This window comes from Procambarus clarkii, chromosome 1 (genome assembly GCF_040958095.1).
Source record: "Procambarus clarkii isolate CNS0578487 chromosome 1, FALCON_Pclarkii_2.0, whole genome shotgun sequence".
Lineage (NCBI taxonomy): Eukaryota > Metazoa > Arthropoda > Malacostraca > Decapoda > Cambaridae > Procambarus > Procambarus clarkii.
In genome coordinates this window covers 36676097-36695187 of record NC_091150.1, presented here as the reverse complement: position 1 = coordinate 36695187, position 19091 = coordinate 36676097, and the positions used below count along the sequence as shown (strand labels likewise).

The following is a 19091-nucleotide window of genomic DNA, read 5'->3' as shown; positions in this document are numbered from 1 at the left end:
GTTCTAGTTTATTTTATTATTATTTACATTAGTGGTCGAGAATAAAAAATTGGAACTAAGCAGGTGGTGTGGAGGTAACCCGTCCTCAGGCCAGGCTTCACCACACAGCACCCGACCAGTCACCAGTGATAACCTTCTCTCTTCAAAATAGATGTTTTCTCATATATAAATTAACATTATTACATATATATTAATGAGTTTGGGGTATATTTAGATTTAAATTAGTTTAGGTTAGGTGTTCAGGCTCTGTTGGCAAATTATTTGTATTTCAAGGGTGACTAAAGAAAACATGTGCAGCAACTTTACGAAACAAGTGAACAGAGCGAGAGGCTAAAAGCAGCCGCCATCATGCACCGAGGTAAATGAGATACGCAGTCCTCCTTTCTAATTAACCCCTCCCTTGTGGAAGACTGAGCTTGGTGCATAGTTAGCAGCGGCGGCGGTCCCCTCCAAGACGCGCGCATCAATGTTAAGGTTCTCTGTATTAAATGTAGGTTCGTTCTCTTATATAAATTAATGTTATTGTGCATTAAAGTTTTATGTATAGTAAGGCGTAGGTTAGGTGTTGTTGGTGATTTTTTTCAACTCGTCCTCGACTCAAGTCCATTACATTCAGCGGTCGACCCCACAGACGCATTCATAAATTTTAACTTGCTGTTCATTCAAAACGGGAATTTTCTCAAGTATAAATTAATATTATAATATATTAGCATATTGTGCATATATAGGCATAGGATAGGTTAGGTTAGGTGTTTAAGTTCTGTTGGCGATTATTTGTATTTGTAGTACGTGGGTGAAGCATTTACAGCGTTGTGATTCGAACAAAATTCGTCAATGAAGCACTTGTTCCGGATATGTTCGAACTTCAGCAGTTGTGAGTCTTGTGTAAATCGCTTTTCATTCATAAACAGGGGGTTTGGCGGGTGCATGGAATCACTTTTGGATCTTTGTTTGGAGGACGGGCTGACTTGCAGCGTTGCGTTTTGAGCAGAGGTGTTCGACTAAGCATTGTTTGAGAAATGTTCGAACATTATGAGTCGTGTGCAACCCGTTTTTCATTCATAAATTGGGGGAGGGGGGGGGGGGTTGAAGGCTATATTAACGAGCCTTTGGCCTTTGTTATTGAGGTCGGGGAGGATTATTTGTCTTGTACAGCCCGTCCTCCAAACAAAGACCCAAAAGTGATCCCATGCACCCGCCAAACCCCAGCTGTTTATGAATGAAAAACGGTTTACACACGACTCACAACTGATTTCGTTCGAACACTTCCGGAACAAGTGCTTCACTGACGAATTTTATTCGAACCACAACGCTGTAAATGCTTCACCCACGTACTACAAATACAAATAATCGCCAACAGAACCTACACACCTAACCTAACCTATGCATAAATATGCACAATATGCTAATATATTATAATATTAATTTATATTTGAGAAAACTACAATTTTGAATGAACAGCATGTTAAAATTGATGAATGCGTCTTTGAGGTCGACCGCTGAATGGAATGGTCTTGGTCTGAGGACGGGTTGAACTGTCTTTTGTGTTGATTATTGGCCGACCTCACAGTACTTTAACCACCGTCACTATGAACATACGAGTATCTCTTACCGTACAAGTTGGTCTCAAGAGCAAGCTGCGTCCAGTACGATACGTGATCCTTGAAGCCTCGAGTCGCCCTCTCACCCACACCGACGTCGCTACACTAACCTCCAGCTGTGGTAGACCAGACCTCAACTAACCTCCAGCTGTGGTAGACCAGACCTCAACTAACCTCCAGCTGTGGTAGACCAGACCTCAACTAACCTCCAGCTGTGGTAGACCAGACCTCAACTAACCTCCAGCTGTGGTAGACCAGACCTCAACTAACCTCCAGCTGTGGTAGACCAGACCTCAACTAACCTCCAGCTGTGGTAGACCAGACCTCAACACCCAATAACAACTCACATTGCTTGAATAACAAAAGTTGAACAGCTGAGCTCTTGACTCCTTTGTTTATATATGAAACTGTTTTCTTCATTTTATTGTTCATTAAAACAGTTTACAGTAATAAGTAACAACTGAAGAATGTTGTTGTTATAGATTCAGCTACTCGGAACAAGTTCCAAGTAGCACGGGCTATGGTGAGCCCGTAGTGGACTTACCTGGCACAGGAGCGGTGCTGTGTGTACCAACTGAAGAATATGTGTCCTTGACTTAAACGACCGTCCACCCGGCGCCCAAGATGACAGTGAGAGGGCCGGCATTTGATTGATTGATGAAGATTAAGCCACCCAAGAGGTGGCACGGGCATGAATAGCCCGTAAGGCGGGCGGCAGCGTGTGCGCTTGTTAAGGGGCGAGTAGTTGGTGTCCACAGTCGACCCGTCTCCACGCTACGGTCGTTCAAGTGGCGGCTCAACTCTAATCACGTGTTCATCAACATTAACAAACTATTTACTCAAGATCTGTTTTTTCTCGTGTATACAATTATATATTATAATTGTATGTATATTTAGGCCTGGACTTGTGATCCTGTGGTCCCGGGTTCGATCCCGGGCGCCGGCGAGAAACAATGGGCTGTAACACTGTAAAAGTGTTTGGGTTAGTTTATTTAAAATATATATAGAGTACACGAGTCACAGACAAGGATCTGAGAGGCGCCAGTTGTCTGCCTGAGATCTCACACCTCTAACCGTTAATGACCCCAAGTGACCTGAGGTCAGATCATGATAATTTCACCTTGCTTCCGCTAAGCGTATAATTGGAGCCGGGTAGCCTTCAAACATGCCGACGTTTAAGGAGTGGCTTGGTAGTGCCGGAGGCTATCTACTTGTGGGCGGAGTTAGCTACTAGGTTCCCCAATATAAACTCGGAGAGCTATCCACCAGAGAGCATTAAGAGACAGAACAGCAGACGAGAGCAGAGACGACGTCCCTACCAGGGAGGCTGTCGGCCGGCAGGGGCGAGACAGTCTCTGTCAAACTACAGACCCCCAACCCCCCGTTACAATGTTGGCAGCGGTGTTGAACAATGTTTAAGGTATTGGTGTTCTTTTAACATTGTTCAGTCCCACGTGTCTTTTTGCCGCTCAGGCGCTATCAGGGAGATCTTGACAGGTGTTTATTATTCGCGAGTTAGCGAACTTTTTTTCAGGTTAGGAGATAGTGATTCTCTGGTGTTGTGTTTAGTGATTTTGTGAGTTTTGTGTAGTTCAGGGAATGTTCACCAGAACTTGCGTGTGTAGTGATTTATGTTAGTAATAAGATTTGGCGATTTGGGAACTTAGCGGTGTTGGTAGTGCAGGTCAGCTGAGTGTGACAGGTGACCTCGCATGTCCCACGGGGACACCCAGCCACCGCTGGTCTCCAGGTCAGTGGGGAGTGGCAGGTGTAGTTTTTAAGTAGTGGTTCTGCTCAGATTATTGCGATCGACTGTTTTACTCCATTTGAACGCAATAACCCGAGGTGTACTGGTCTTGTACAGCATGCTAGGGGGAGCCTTAGTATGTCAGTAGACTTCACGTTGGGGACGCTCGACGTTAGATAGTCTGGTCACAGGGGTGGCAACAGTTTGGGGTTGTTGACCGGCGGAGATGCTAGGGAGACACTCTGGGTCACGTAGGTGGCTGTAGGTTAAGGGTGGGAGTAACGGCGGTTTATGTACTTAAGATTAGGAACGGTACAGTTAAGTTTAGGCTAGCGTTTTGTCTATTAGTTTTGATTTTTTTTTTGTGACAAGTTAAAAGTAGTGATGACCTTATTCTCTCTTCTCTAACTTTCCTCTGTTACTGTCTTATGTTCCACCAAGTCAGTATCATTCAGTGTTAATTGGATTATTTTAAAAAAATTAAGTGTAGTTGTTGCCAGGAGGAGAGCGGTATAACTGGACTGTGTAACCCTATACAAACTACAGGGTCACATAACATATCTTGGGAGCACGATATTGTCGCCTTTCTGTTCACCCACAGGTGGGAGCCAGAAGAGAGGAGAGACGCACATACAAAAGAGGGAGACGGCTGCTGTGTACCACACTCACGGGCGTTAATCACCACCACCACGACCAGCCCACTACCTGGAGGTCACGGCTCCACCACCATCACCACCCCAGGGGACCCCAAGATGCAGCCCTCTCGGTCGGTCAACATTGGTCTACCCATTGGACCCCAAGACGGACGGACCCCAGCGGACCCCCAGTGGACCCCAGGTCGTTCTGCAGACGACCCCAGACGACCCAGTAAAGATGGAAGAGGAGCAACAACGACTCCAGTCTGTCCCACCAACATCGGTCTACCCAGGATGGACCCCAGGACGGACAGACCCCAATGGACCCCAGGTCGCTTGTCAAAGACCCATGGGAGAAAGAAGAGAGAAGAAAGAAGGGAGAAGAAAGAAGAGAGAAGAAGGAAGAGAGAAGAAGGAAGAGAGAAGAAAGAAGAAAGAAGAGAGAAGAAAGAAGAGAGAAGGAAGAAGATAGAAAAAAGAAGAGAGAAGAAAGAAGAAGATAAGACAAGCTGAGACACGATACCTAGTGTCCCTTGCTGGTGTCAGCATCATTGCATGGAGCGTAATTGCAAGACAGGATCGTTTGCCTTAACTGGCCGCCCCTCCTACAAGCATGTTGCTCTGTTGAGTGATTCTTCCTGTGTCATGCGGACTTGATGTGGCTGTCAGAAGTAGCTCTCTGAAGGAGGCGTGCTGGAGCAACAGGGAGGAAGAAGAGTAGGATGGGATTTCTACTGTTGGCAACTATATGAAGGTCTCGAAACTTGTAGTCCCTATAGCTGTGAAGAACCCCAATATACGTCTCTCATGGTGACTGACGTAGGGCCAATTACAGATCAGCTGGGACAACCGAATTCCACGGTCCTGTGCGCAGTTCAAGTAGTAACGGCTTTCGGGTTGACCAAGTGTTGTTGTGCGTTAACGACGGAGAAGCGACGGAGGCAGTTGTGTTGCAGAAATGTGGTACAGGATTATCTACAAGACCAAGCAGTGACGTCGCCCAGCCAGAGACAATGGACGTCTGTCTACATATTTCATTTTTTAGAGTAGGATGATGTATATTTGTTTAGCTAGGATGTATTTTTTTTTCGTTAATAAAGTTGTTGCACACAGCTAGCTTGCTTTAGCAGTGTTGCAAAAACTTTATTTCGGGGAGAAGGGGAGATGTAACACTGTAAAAGTGTTTGGGTTAGTTTATTTAAAATATATATAGAGTACACGAGTCACAGACAAGGATCTGAGAGGCGCCAGTTGTCTGCCTGAGATCTCACACCTCTAACCGTTAATGACCCCAAGTGACCTGAGGTCAGATCATGATAATTTCACCTTGCTTCCGCTAAGCGTATAATTGGAGCCGGGTAGCCTTCAAACATGCCGACGTTTAAGGAGTGGCTTGGTAGTGCCGGAGGCTATCTACTTGTGGGCGGAGTTAGCTACTAGGTTCCCCAATATAAACTCGGAGAGCTATCCACCAGAGAGCATTAAGAGACAGAACAGCAGACGAGAGCAGAGACGACGTCCCTACCAGGGAGGCTGTCGGCCGGCAGGGGCGAGACAGTCTCTGTCAACTACAGACCCCCCCCCCCCCTCTCTATTCAACTTAGACTCAGTCCTCGGTGAGTGAACATTAAGGTGACTTGTCGTGTTTTACAAGTGTTGTGTGACGATCAGGGGCAGTCAAGTTGTAGGGTTCTCGAATTCTTGGATGATGACTCACTTTGCATATTAAACTGGAACATTTTAATTGAATTACTAAATTATGATACTTCATGTGAAATATAATTATGAATTTATTATTTAAATTGTGTTTAACTTTGTTCCCTAGAGATTTTGAGTTGAGGTGAGAAAGCCTCTGTAGTTACTGGTTTCATGGTTTAGAATGAGTACATGTTTGGAGTTGATACATGGTACAGAGGGAACATACTAATAATGAACTCATGATAACATCCTTTGAGAATTTTGTGATATAGGCAAGTTCCATTCCTTGTCTTGTGTGTAATGATCATGAATGGATGGTGGCAGCATTTCGTCTTCTACTATCTACTCTTCTACTTCTACTATCTACTCTTCTACTTCTACTATCTACTCTTCTCCTTCTACCTATCTACACCTCTCCCTCCACCCATCTCTAAACTCTCACTTTCAACTAATGACCCTCCTCGCTCCTCCCACCTCTCTCCCTCTCACCCCCAAGCCCTCACTAATTACTTCACTATTCATTTCTTTCCTTTCGTTTTCTCTTATACGTTTGTGGCAATGATTCTGTATTCTAGAGTTCTCTCTAGAGTTTCGGGTAGCTGATCCAGTTACGGCGCCTTGTAGTCTTAGCACCTAGGTAGTCAAATACCTAGGTTACAAGGTGTTGAACCAGAGAGGTTGCCTTAGGAACTCTGGAGGTGCTCTAGAATAGTTAGCTAACTGGGGACGGGATAACGGACTAGAGAGAGCTGTTTCCCCCGGCCTCGTTAGTTAACTGGGGGGGTGGAATAATGGACAAGATAGAGCTATTTCCCCCAACCCCCCGTTACAGGGCAGAGTTTCTTTCACCCTATGCCCCTGTTACCTAGCAGTAAAATAAGTACCTGGGTGTTAGTCAGCTGTCACGGGCTGCTACCTGGGGGTGGAGGCATGGTCGAGGACCGGGCCGCGGGGATACTAAAGCCCCGAAATCATCTCAAGATAACCTCAAGATAAGATAAGTTAGATTAGGTTAGGTATTAAGCTTCTGTTGGAAATAATTTGTATTTGAAGTACAGGAGTGAAGAATTTCCTTGATTAATGAGCATTTAGGCATTGTTGATGAGGACAGGCTGACCGAGGCCAGCTCTCTGCGAGTCGGACTCTATCACCTGGGTCCCAAACTACGCCCCTTATATCCTCTGATGCGATGCCTCAATATCTTATTAAAGTGAGAAACTGATGCATAGATACATTCAAATATTGATCAATTGTCATTCTTCATATTAAAACACTATATAACCATTTCCCGTAGCTTTTCGGAACGGGAGGAATGATAGAGAGAATGGAATCCCTCGTCTATATCCAGTAAAAACCGCGCGACACAGAGCACAGACACTTATGCAAAACAAGTGCCGGGTCGTCAATCAGTAGCCAGCGAGGCCTCCGTCAGCGACTCCGGCAGTGCGTTCCTCTCGCTTCCTCTTTACAATTTGCTGCCTCTTATGGCCTATTTGGGGACACCGTGGCAAGCGTTTTATGTAAATTGTTACGTCTCTATGCCACCCGGAGACGGCCCCTGAACTATGCCCACGATTTCATTTTCGCCGCGTAAGTCTTAACGTGGGCGGGGGCGCGAAGTGATTTTGGCGGGGTAATGGATAACTCTCCTTCACCCTATTGTCTCCCTCTCTCTCTCCCTCCCTCCCTCTCTCCTTCCGTCTCTCTCTTCTTCTCTGTCCCTCTGTGTCTCCTTCCCTGTCCCTCTTTCTCCTTTTCTCTCTCTTTCTCTCTTCGACAGATTCTACAGTGTAATCACCCGCCAATATTGCAAAACTTTCGCGAAGATGCGGTGGACGACTTGACGCTCGGGTTTATGTCGGAGCCGAGAAGAGAAAGAGACAAGAGAGGGTGTATATAAAGCTCGAAATCCGGATATCCACGAATCCTTTAGGCTACGCGTGAACGAAAAACCAAAAAAAAAAAAGAAAGCAATCCGGCTCCGAACTTTTCCCTAAAAGCATGAATCACATCACATGCCGTTCCCGCCAAAATGGAGAGAGCGATGCTTGGAAACGCTACAGCATCCCGACGAGTTCATCTCAACTCAACCTAGACTTTAAAATAAACTAAAAAAGAAGTATTGTATATAGACAACTGTCTTTCATCCCGGATTCAAAGGCCGAACGAACGATCGCTAACAGGAAAATCGACTTTTTCCTCGGGACTACTAAACAGTCTCCCTTGCATAACAATGGCTGCCTCGTCTACCGTCCTCTCCTTAATTCGCAGCCACCCTCCTCCTCCTCCTCCCCCTCCCACGTCACCCTGGGAGGGAAGGGGAAGAGGTAGGGGAGAGTGGAGGGTAAGAGGCGGGGGATGATTGGAGAGCAGGGGAGAGGAGGAGAAGGCCATTGTCTTACGATTCTTGTTTCGCTTGGTGAATGTGAGAATAAAGAGAGAGAGAGAGAGAGAGAGAGAGAGAGAGAGAAAGAGAGAGAGAGAGAGAGAGAGAGAGAGAGAGACATACATACAGACAAACAAATACAACAATTACTGTCAATAACAGAATTCATCTGTGTAAAAGAGAATACAGAATATATTAATTTGCAATATATAGCCGAGTATAGCGGTATACATAGTGGGATAGAGCGGGGCATACAGAGACTTAGAAGCGTATTGCCTTGTAAAGTGGCGTATATCCGTGTATTTAGATGCGTAACAGTGTGCTTAATGCAAACGTATGACAGCACATTTTCCGTATACGATATATATATATATATATATATATTTATATATATATATATCGATGTTAGGCCAGTTTTTAAGCTCCCCCAGCCCTTCGTATAGTGATGTATGGCGATGTATAGCGACGTATAGCGTTGTATATCCGCGTGTATCCGTGTATAACGGCGTATAGCAATAGTCGACTTCGAATTGCATTCTTTCCCCGAGGCAGTTCATCGCGTTTACGGCCTCCAATTTGTACAGGCGGGGCCGAGGTATTCATAAAGAAGGGGGAGGCGCGCCCCTGTCATTATCGCCACCCTGGGGGGCTAGGTGGACCGGTCCGGGCGCAGTGTGGACCGGGACGGGGGCTAGGTGGACCGGGCCGGGGGCTAGGTGGACCGGGACGAGAGCTAGGTGGACCGGGCCGGGGGCTAGGTGGACCGGGACGAGAGCTAGGTGGACCGGGACGAGGGCTAGGTGGACCGGGACGGGGGCTAGGTGGGCTGGGATGGGGGCTAGGTGGACCGGGACGGGGGATAGGTGGACTGGGATGGGGGCTAGGTGGACCGGGACGAGGGCTAGGTGGACCGGGACGAGGGCTAGGTGGACCGGGCCGGGGGCTAGGTGGACCAGGCCGAGAGCTAGGTGGACCGCGACAGGGGCTAGGTGGACCGGCCAGAGGGCTGGAAGGGACGGCCTCAGACTACGTAATCTTGCCTCCGGGCTACGTGGGTGCTGTATTGGACCACAGCTACGTATGTTAGCTAGGACTAGTGCTAGGTAGCTACTAGCCAGGGCTAGTACTTAGTAATTACTAGCTAGGGCCAGGACTAGGTAATTACTACGACTGCTAGAGAAAGGGGGTGACACTAGCTATTGCTAGGCACATATTACTATCCAGGGCATTAACTAGTCAGCTACTAGCTAGAGCTCAGACTAGAAGTTACTAGCTAGATACTTGGACTAAATAATTACTAGCTAAATAATTTCTATTACTAGTTAAATAAATAACTAGCTAATGCCTTGAACAACAATTATGCATATCAGAAAATTATTTACAAACAATTTAGCAAAAACAATTGTAAATAAAAAATAATCTAAAGCAAATAAACATATAAAAGTATCCAGAACAAAAACAAATATATACGAAAGAATCTATTGAAATTAATAAAGAAATATATGTGAACAAAAATATATGTATGCGGACTTGATACATAGAAAAATATATGTGCAATGTGAAGGTGAATATTTTAAGTTGTCGTGAAGATGGTGAATATCTTAAGTTGTCGTGAAGATGCTTATCTTAAGTTGTCGTGAAGATGCTTATCTTAAGTTGTCGTGAAGATGCTTATCTTAAGTTGTCGTGAAGATGCTTATCTTAAGTTGTCGTGAAGATGCTTATCTTAAGTTGCTTGCCTCTTTCCATCTAATTTCCTTCAATTTTCCTCTTTCCGTCTAATTATTAGTCTCCTCCTATTCCACTTCAACCTATTCTCAAACCTTCCTCCCTTTCCACTCCTCTCCCTTATCCCCCCTTCCCCCTCCTCCTGTTCCCTCTTACCTCTTTACCCTTTTCTTGCCTATTCACCCTTATACCCCTCTCTTTCATCTTACTTCTCACCTCTTCTTCCCATTCGCTCCCCCCTCCTCTTCACCTCTTCCACACCTGTTCATTCATCCCTCCATTAACACATTTCCTTGCCCTTCTGTCCCTTTCTCTGCCAATTCCATCTCACCCCCGTTCCATCTCGACTCCCCATCCCACTCCCAAATAGAACAAAATGGGGTTCCTCCCACCATATTGGATGATGCAATCCCCAGTCGCTGGGAAAGATGGGTAGGGAGATGTAGGGGGGAGATGGATTGGGAGGTGTGGGGGAGAGAGAGAAGGGGAGATGAGTTGGAGGGGAAATAGGGACGATTGGCTGGAATAGGAGTAGTGAGATTTATAGGTAAAGTAATAGGGAGAGGGGGTGAGAAGAGAGGTTGGAAGAGGGGGGTGAGAAGAGGTAGGTGGGGAGAGAGGGAAGAGAGGGGAGGGGGGGGGGGGTGAGAAGAGGTAGGTGGGGAGAGAGGGAAGAGAGGGGAGGGGAGAAGACTGAGGTGATGGGGAGAGACAAGGGGGGGGGGGGAGGGAGAATGATGACAGTGCTGTCCTGATGGGTTGTGTGGGGGGGGGGGGGGATAAAGGAGGGGTGTTGATTGGATGGAAATATTTGACAGGAATATTGGAGAGAAAGCGAGAGAGAGAGAGAGAGAGAGAGAGAGAGAGAGAGAGAGAGAGAGAGAGAGAGAGAGAGAGAGAGAGAGAGAGAGAAGGCCATCTCCTCCCTCCAGGACAGGCTGATGGCCATAGGAACAGATTGGTCCTCGCTGTAAAGCTGGAAAATGAACATGGAAATTGATCAATAAAGGAGTAATAGCAAAGATAATCTTACTAATACTACCTCCCGCTACAATTACTACTACTACTACTACTACTACTACTACTACTACTACTACAAGAACAACTTATTACGTTATTTTTTTTTTCGAACAGCGCCTCGCTCACTTCTCGTGTTCCAAATGAATATCTATAAACGCAGCGGTTAAATGCTTCGACACGAGCGATTAAGAACAATTAATTACGAGCAGAACAAGAACACCCAACTTGACCTTCATAAGAATAAAGGTCTAAAGAACACTGCCGAGAACACGTGGCACACACGAGGCACCCCACACCTACACCCACCCCACACCTACACCCACACCTACACCCACCCCACACCTACACCCACCCCACACCTACACCCACACCTACACCCACCCCACACCTACACCCACCCCACACCTACACCCACACCTACACCCACCCCACACCTACACCCACCCCACACCTACACCCACCCCACACCTACACCCACCCCACACCTACACCCACCCCACACCTACACCCAAAAGCAAAATAGGAGGCCTAGTCGAGGACCGGGCCGCGGGGTCGCTAAGCCCCGCAAGATAACCTCAAGATAACCTACACATCTAAAAAGGGTTTTAGCAAGACTCATGACACATTCTGTACTAGACAAGTGTGAGGGAACGCAGCACCGGCAGGGATTCCGCACTTCTTGAAGATCAACATGAGTTATTAACAGCTGCCGAGGCCTAAATTAAGTGCCCGAATTAAGACGACTAAGCTACGATGACAAACTAAGATAACTCGACCTAACAACCATAAAGGAAAGCAGGAACATATGATCACTACATACAAAATACTATAGGAAAATACCAGTTTGGATAAGGACAATTCCTCTAAACTGATAGAAAATACAACAAGAGGACAATGAGGAAAGTTGAGAAAAATAACTGAGTGGGGGAAATGTAAGGACATACTTACACTCATAAGAAGAAGTCAAGAAAGCCACCTCTATCACCATAAGAACGACCTAATGATCTAAAAAAAGACCTAATGATCTAAAAAAAGACCTAATGATCTAAAAAAAGACCTAATGATCTAAAAAAAGACCTAATGATCTAAAAAAAGACCTAATGATCTAAAAAAGACCTAATGATCTAAAAAAGACCTAATGATCTAAAAAAGACCTAATGATCTAAAAAAGACCTAATGATCTAAAAAAAGACCTAATGATCTAAAAAAACCTAATGATCTAAAAAAGACCTAATGATCTAAAAAAGACCTAATGATTTAAAAGCGATGGTAAATGAACACAGCAGCCGATCGACCGAGCGGACAGTACACTGGACTTGTGATCCTGTGGTCCCGGGTTCGATCCCGGGCGCCGGCGAGAAACAATGGGCAGAGTTTCTTTCACCCTATGCCCCTGTTACCTAGCAGTAAAATAGGTACCTGGGTGTTAGTCAGCTGTCACGGGCTGCTTCCTGGGGGTGGAGGCCTGGTCGAGGACCGGGCCGCGGGGACACTAAAAATCCCCGAAATCATCTCAAGATAACCTCAAGATAACCTCAAGAAGCAATATCATTCAGACTACTAATTTGGCAGTCATATTTACATTAGTGACCCCCCCTTCACTAAGTCTCCCCTGAGAGTGCTTCTTAAGAGTGTATTCACAACCACACCTTTGGAAAAAGTGGAACCACAACTGTCTTACTGCGGCAGTGACCAGCGAGGCCACGGGTGTGTGTGTGTGTGTGTGTGTGTGTGTGTGTGTGTGTGTGTGTGTGTGTGTGTGTGTGTGTGTGTGGTTCTCGCCAGGATATTTCTAGTGCGCAACTTTGTAATACGAATTGGCTGTGGCGGGGAGGAATTTGACATGCATATTGGATTGTTTGTGTCGTTTGTTCAAGCCTGACTCCGTCAAGAAATTGTGGATATTCTGTTCCTACTGTCAAGTGGGACAGTTGTCGCTTCTTCCAAGCTGTGTTTCGAGGCACAGGAAGCGTGGAGCGTCTCACCGTCTCTACCGTAAAGTGTTGTGCTGTGGTGAGTTGTTTAGTGTGATCTTTGGAGGGAGGTGGAGGCTGCACTTACCTAGAGCACTTCCTTCTGTGTCACAACTGTAATCTTACTGTCTGAGGTCTACTAGTGCTTCAGGCGTCACTCTCTTTCTCTGTCTGTCTGTCTGTCTGTCTGTCTGTCTGTCTGTCTGTCTGTCTGTCTGTCTGTCTGTCTGTCTGTCTGTCTGTCTGTCTGTCTCTCTCTCTCTCTCTCTCTCTCTCTCTCTCTCTCTCTCTCTCTCTACTCTTCCTTCCTAGGGGAGCACAACAAATTAAACTTTTCCCCCTCTCCCTCTCTAGTATTTCCCTTTCACTCACTGGAATGTTCTTTGTCTCCTTTCCTCACTCTCTCTCTCTCTCTCTCTCTCTCTCTCTCTCTCTCTCTCTCTCTTCATTTCCTTTCTTCACTCTCTCTCTCTCTCTCTTTCTCTTTAACTCTCTCTCTCTCTCTCTCTCTCTCTCTCTCTCTCTCTCTCTCTCTCTCTCTCTCTCTCTCTCTCTCTCTCTCTCTCTCTCTCTCTCCATCCCTCCTCTCCCACTAACTACCAATTACATATTCAGGGGGCGCGCCAACTCGCCACTTTAGTGGGAGTGACCAGTGGTATCCAGTTACCTGTGAATATTTATACCATTAAGGGGTTAAGGGTTGTGTAGTTGGTAGCTTGTTAACCCTTTGTAAGCTCCTCTCTATTGTCTTCTCCACCTTTATATATATTTCCTGGTTAAAATATAGTTTTATTTTTTATGGCATTTATTTGACATATATTTACATTATTAAATCAGGGTGTTTTTTCATTTTTTTCTGAGTTGTAGATTATTATTGGTTTGCCTTTTAGAGATATTTATGGATATGTGATTTGTCTACATATTTGTATGATTCTGGCACGGCAGTTTACCTTGTCCTTGTCGAGGTGGGGACACGGGTAAACTGGGTGTGTTTATAATTGGTCAACAGAGGCAGTGGTTGGGACGAACAGTGGCAGTTTGGTCATGCTAGAGGAGAAAACCCAGATATGAACTGCGTGTTGATAACTGAATCAAAGTGTCGGATGTGAAGTCCTTCAGCTATCTATACTCTTGTATCGTCTCTGTATTTCTCAACTAGTTTGGCAAGCCAGATAAGACATTTATCTGGCGGTGGCTCTGATTGTGTGTAGAAATAACACGATATTCGTTAAGTGTTTGTTGTCCATTCGTTATCATGGGCTTAGATATTAGGAGGGGTCGTCATGCTTACGAATGTGCGAACGTCGGGTCGGGTTTAGAGAGTGTTAAAGGGAAGTTATAGAAATGTTTTTTTTTCTGAGATAGATCAAATTTAATCATTCAATCATGGGACACCACACATCAAAGACGTAAGTTGCATAAGTTGAATGAAAAACTACATATTTTGCAGTCATATAATAGATTGGTCTCAGTCCACGCAAGGCTCTCTGAAGTATTTCTATAGGATGTTGTTATATATAGGAACAGTAGAGTGCACTTTACGCTGTGACAGTGAAGATGCTGTAACGTGATCCACGCCGTCGTCACACCTGTCATGATCCACGCCGTCACACCTGTCATGATCCACGCCGTCACACCTGTCATGATCCACGCCGTCGTCACACCTGTCATGATCCACGCCGTCACACCTGTCATGATCCACGCCATCACACCTGTCATGATCCACGCCATCACACCTGTCATGATCAACGCCGTCACACCTGTCATGATCCACGCCATCACACCTGTCATGATCAACGCCGTCACACCTGTCATGATCCACGCAGTCACACCTGTCATGATCCACGCCATCACACCTGTCATGATCCACGCCATCACACCTGTCATGATCAACGCCGTCACACCTGTCATGATCCACACCGTCACACCTGTCATGATCCACGCCGTCACACCTGTCATGATCCACGCCGTCACACCTGTCATGATCCACGCCGTCACACCTGTCATGATCCACGCCGTCACACCTGTCATGATCCACGCCGTCACACCTGTCATGATCCACGCCGTCACACCTGTCATGATCCACGCATCCACATGATCCACGCCGCCTCAACGCAGCAAACACAGGAAACATAAACACTCACTAAAACACTCCCTCCGTCAATGTGTTACAACCATTTAATGCATCAATTATACAATGTATGTAGTGTAACTATATAACCTGAGCTTGTAAAAGCATCTTGATTATCTTCAGTGGTCAAGTGCTTAATAACATTAGTTTCTATAGCAGCTATCTTACCCTGTCAGAGTAGGAGAGACATAAATGTATGTGTATATATATATATATATATATATATATATATATATATATATATATATATATATATATATATATATATATATATATATATATATATATATATATATATAGGGGGGTACCACCACTGGTGCAATTATAGGGACCCACAGCCTCAGAGAAGGGAACACAGAGCATTCAGGAAAAAACTTGCCATTTAACTCTGAATACGTAAGAGTGTTCGCTTCTCCTACCACCCCCCTTTTTTTATGGTGTACACTTTATTATGCAAGGTAATACAGTTACATATCTGATTTTATGCAAAAAATTAACATTAAGAGGACACAAAAAAAAAGTTCGCTTCCTAGAGGCTGTAGATTTCCTCGAACTCCTCCGGCGCCGGGCAGGAACCGAGGATGCAGCGAGCATTCCCCCTCTGGATTGCGACACTGAGGCGCTGAAAGAGAAAACTTGCTGCTCTAGGGTCTCTTGTGGTGTCAATGAGCTTGGAACCAAGATCCTTAAGAAACCTTCTTGCACTCTCTCCCCATGGGCCTCGGGTCTCAGACCCTATTGGAACGAAATTGTACCTTTGATCTAATTGCCTGTACTTGACTGACTTTTGTTTTTCTCTGTGTGTCGCTGCGGCTCCTGCCGTGCCGGCAGAGAGGGTGATGTATGTCGTTGCCAGGGTGGATACACAAGTATAGTCCCATGCTATCTGTCTGCCACCCTTCCACGGTCGCAGTGTGATTCCGTCTGGCCGGCCGACAAAGCTATATAATATATATATATATATATATATATATATATATATATATATATATATATATATATATATATATGTGTGTGTGTGTGTGTGTGTGTGTGTGTGTGTGTGTGTGTGTGTGTGTGTGTGTGTGTGTGTGTGTGTGTGTGTGTGTGTGTGTGTGTGTGTGTGTGTGTGTGTGTATACAGGATATGTGGAAGCTGGTCAGAATTGCCTTTCACTTTTATAAATGCACATTAATGACACTATGTAAAAGATACATCGACCACTTTATGTAGAACAGACGTAAATCTGTGTATTTATGTATTTATGTATGTAGGTTAGCTTAGCATTTTAAAAGCACCGCAATCACCTTCTGTAGTTGATTGTTCAATAAATCACTGAACTATATGTTTAACAGATCTCTCACCCTGTCTATGTAGGACTGAAGAAAATGTGTATATATGCTAGTTAGCATTGTAAATGTGTGGCCACGTCTGTGGTAGAACAAAAATGTTTACAACTTGTCTCTTACACTATAGGCGAGATGGTTCGTACACTCATTGTTCTAATTATATTTTCCTTGCAGTTTCCCCTGTAATCTGTCAGTCAAAGCTGCATGCTTACTTTGTGTAATAGCTCAACTCAAGATATTTTCCTTTTAATACAGTAAACTACCACAATTCACCCCCAGTCAGCGGTAAACCAGCATTTGCTGCAGTCAACTTTAACAGGAGTTGACTGTTCGTAGCGTGCATCAAGGTGATAGGTGATATAGTTGACGTCGTTCCAAACACACAGTAGCAAGTCTTGCGTGGAGTTCGAAGGTCTATAGTGAGCCACCACAACATATGGTACTCTTGAACGACATCTCTGCCCCATGCAGTTCCTGACCCGACAATTCATGCATGGATTATTTAACACTTGGGATAAACGTATCCTATACCACCAGATACACTCATACACACACCCTTTATATAGGCCTATACAAATATATAAATATATATATATATATATATATATATATATATATATATATATATATATATATATATATATATATATATATATATATATATATATATATATATATATCGTACCTAGTAGCCAGAACGCACTTCTCAGCCTACTATGCAAGGTCCGATTTGCCTAATAAGCCAAGTTTTCATGAATAAATTGTTTTTCGACTACCTAACCTACCTAACCTAACCTAACCTAACTTTTTTGGCTACCTAACCAAACCTAACCTATAAAGATAGGTTAGGTTAGGTTAGGTAGGGTTGGTTAGGTTTGGTCATATATCTACGTTAATTTTAACTCCAATAAAAAAAAATTGACTTCATACATAATGAAATGGGTAGCTATATCATTTCATAAGAAAAAAATTAGAAAAAATATATTTATTCAGGAAAACTTGGCTTATTAGGCAAATCGGGCCTTGCATAGTAGGCTGAGAAGTGCGTTCTGGCTACTAGGTACGACATATATATATATATATATGCGAACAAGCCTGAATGGTCCCCAGGACTATATGCGAATGAAAACTCACACCCCAGAAGTGACTCGAACCCATACTCCCAGAAGCAACGCAACTGGTAACTACAGGGCGCCTTTGATGGTCAAGCGGATTAAGGCGCCCTGTAGTTACCAGTTGCGTTGCTTCTGGGAGTATGGGTTCGAGTCACTTCTGGGGTGTGAGTTTTCATTCATATATATATATATATATATATATATATATATATATATATATACATATATACCGGGTCCTTCTCACGACGGGCCGTTCACATCTGCTGCGGCCGATTTCTTGTCGTGGTGTCAACAGGAGGAGACTTTGGTCTCTAAATATATAGTAAAAACATTTTTTTGATAATTTTTTTGTCTGTGCAGGGAAATTCCTGCGCCTCTGACTGGCCCACTAAGAGTTGCTTGTTACTGTGCTGTTGTGGGAACCGACCTGTGAGATTTATATTTATTTTATTTATATGAATTTATATAGAATTTATATTTACGTTAATTTGTATACTTCGATAGCAATTTGTATGATGTTAAGTGGACTGTATTTCTGCAATAATCTCACAAATCGATCCTCTACACATTAGGGGGGGGTTTATATTGAATTTATATACATGCAGCCAATCAAACTACAGTATTAAACTACATATATTGTCAAACATTGAAGAGGTTCCTTATCTTATTGTACAGCAGGCCTTAGTCCACCAGATATAACTAGGATGTTGACACCGAATTATCCTCTTTGAGGTAGCTTCTATCACCCAGTAACTGGTACACAAAGCATGCTTCCTCGTCTTGACCTGTCAAAAGGGCGCTAGCTATAAAGCCAGAATCCTAATATATGACAGCTATATCAGAGAAAACACTGTACATTGAACCGTAAAGACCTAGGCTTAATTACCTTTTATTAAGAGGCAGTTCGTATTCTAACCGGCACGCCCCTATCTAATGACATTAATGGCCATAAATGATAGATAAATGGGTTTCGGCAGAACACTTAACTTGTATTTGTTGACAGTGTGTTGATGATGGTACACCTTTGGTTTCCATAACACTTCGTCCAAGTAAAATTAACAGGAGCCGTATTTGCTCCCGTGAGCCTCTGTGGTCTAAGTACAATAACAATGGCTGACCACTCCCTCCTCACTGACGCTACTGGCCTACATTGTCCAGATGACAGTAAGTGATAGAAGGGTCACATTTACTCTATTTTAATTCTGATAATTAAGTTAATTTATATGAGATGTTTTTATGATGGTAAAGTCCAAAGACTAATGTATTTAAGAATAATTCCCACCATAATAGGTGGTGAATTTATAATAGTATGTGGTGATGATATCCCGTTTTCTATAGACAGAAATTCCACTACAAGTTACATTTTCTATGGGTTAACTTGTTTATACAATGCAGCAATATTATCTGCCTGTATGATATTATTAAATGGTGTTGGATTTTCCGACAGCTGTTCTTCTTTGGTCATCCTCCATCCACGCTCTCCCTCCCCCCTCCCCCCTCCTTGACCACCAACCCCCCCCCTTTCATCCCCTCTGCCCACCCCTTCCCCCCCTCTCCCCCTCTTCACCAACATGGAACCCAACTCCCTCAACACCTTCGAAATTTTATTGTTATTTTTAGTATCGTGTGAAAAATATTCATACGTATGCATGTATGTATATATATGTATGTATTTATGTATGTTAGTGTTTAACTCATGTTTCGTATTACAAAAAAACTACATATGTTT

General features: G+C 44.2%; 1 protein-coding gene across 2 annotated transcripts in view; it reads left to right on the top strand.

Annotated features, from left to right (window-relative positions):
• The first annotated feature begins 2773 nt into the window (after positions 1–2773).
• Positions 2774–19091, top strand: part of LOC123751535 (uncharacterized) — a 48792-nt gene continuing 32474 nt past the window's right edge. Inside the window, exon 1 of one of the 2 annotated variants that reach the window (XR_011230017.1) lies at positions 2774–3021. Coding sequence is in view for 1 of the 2 variants with exons in the window: in XM_069333593.1 (XP_069189694.1) it covers positions 3013–3021 (9 nt within the window). In the remaining variant the exon portion in view is untranslated. The remainder of the gene's footprint in view (positions 3022–19091) is intronic. The other variant, XM_069333593.1, reaches the window with a different exon arrangement.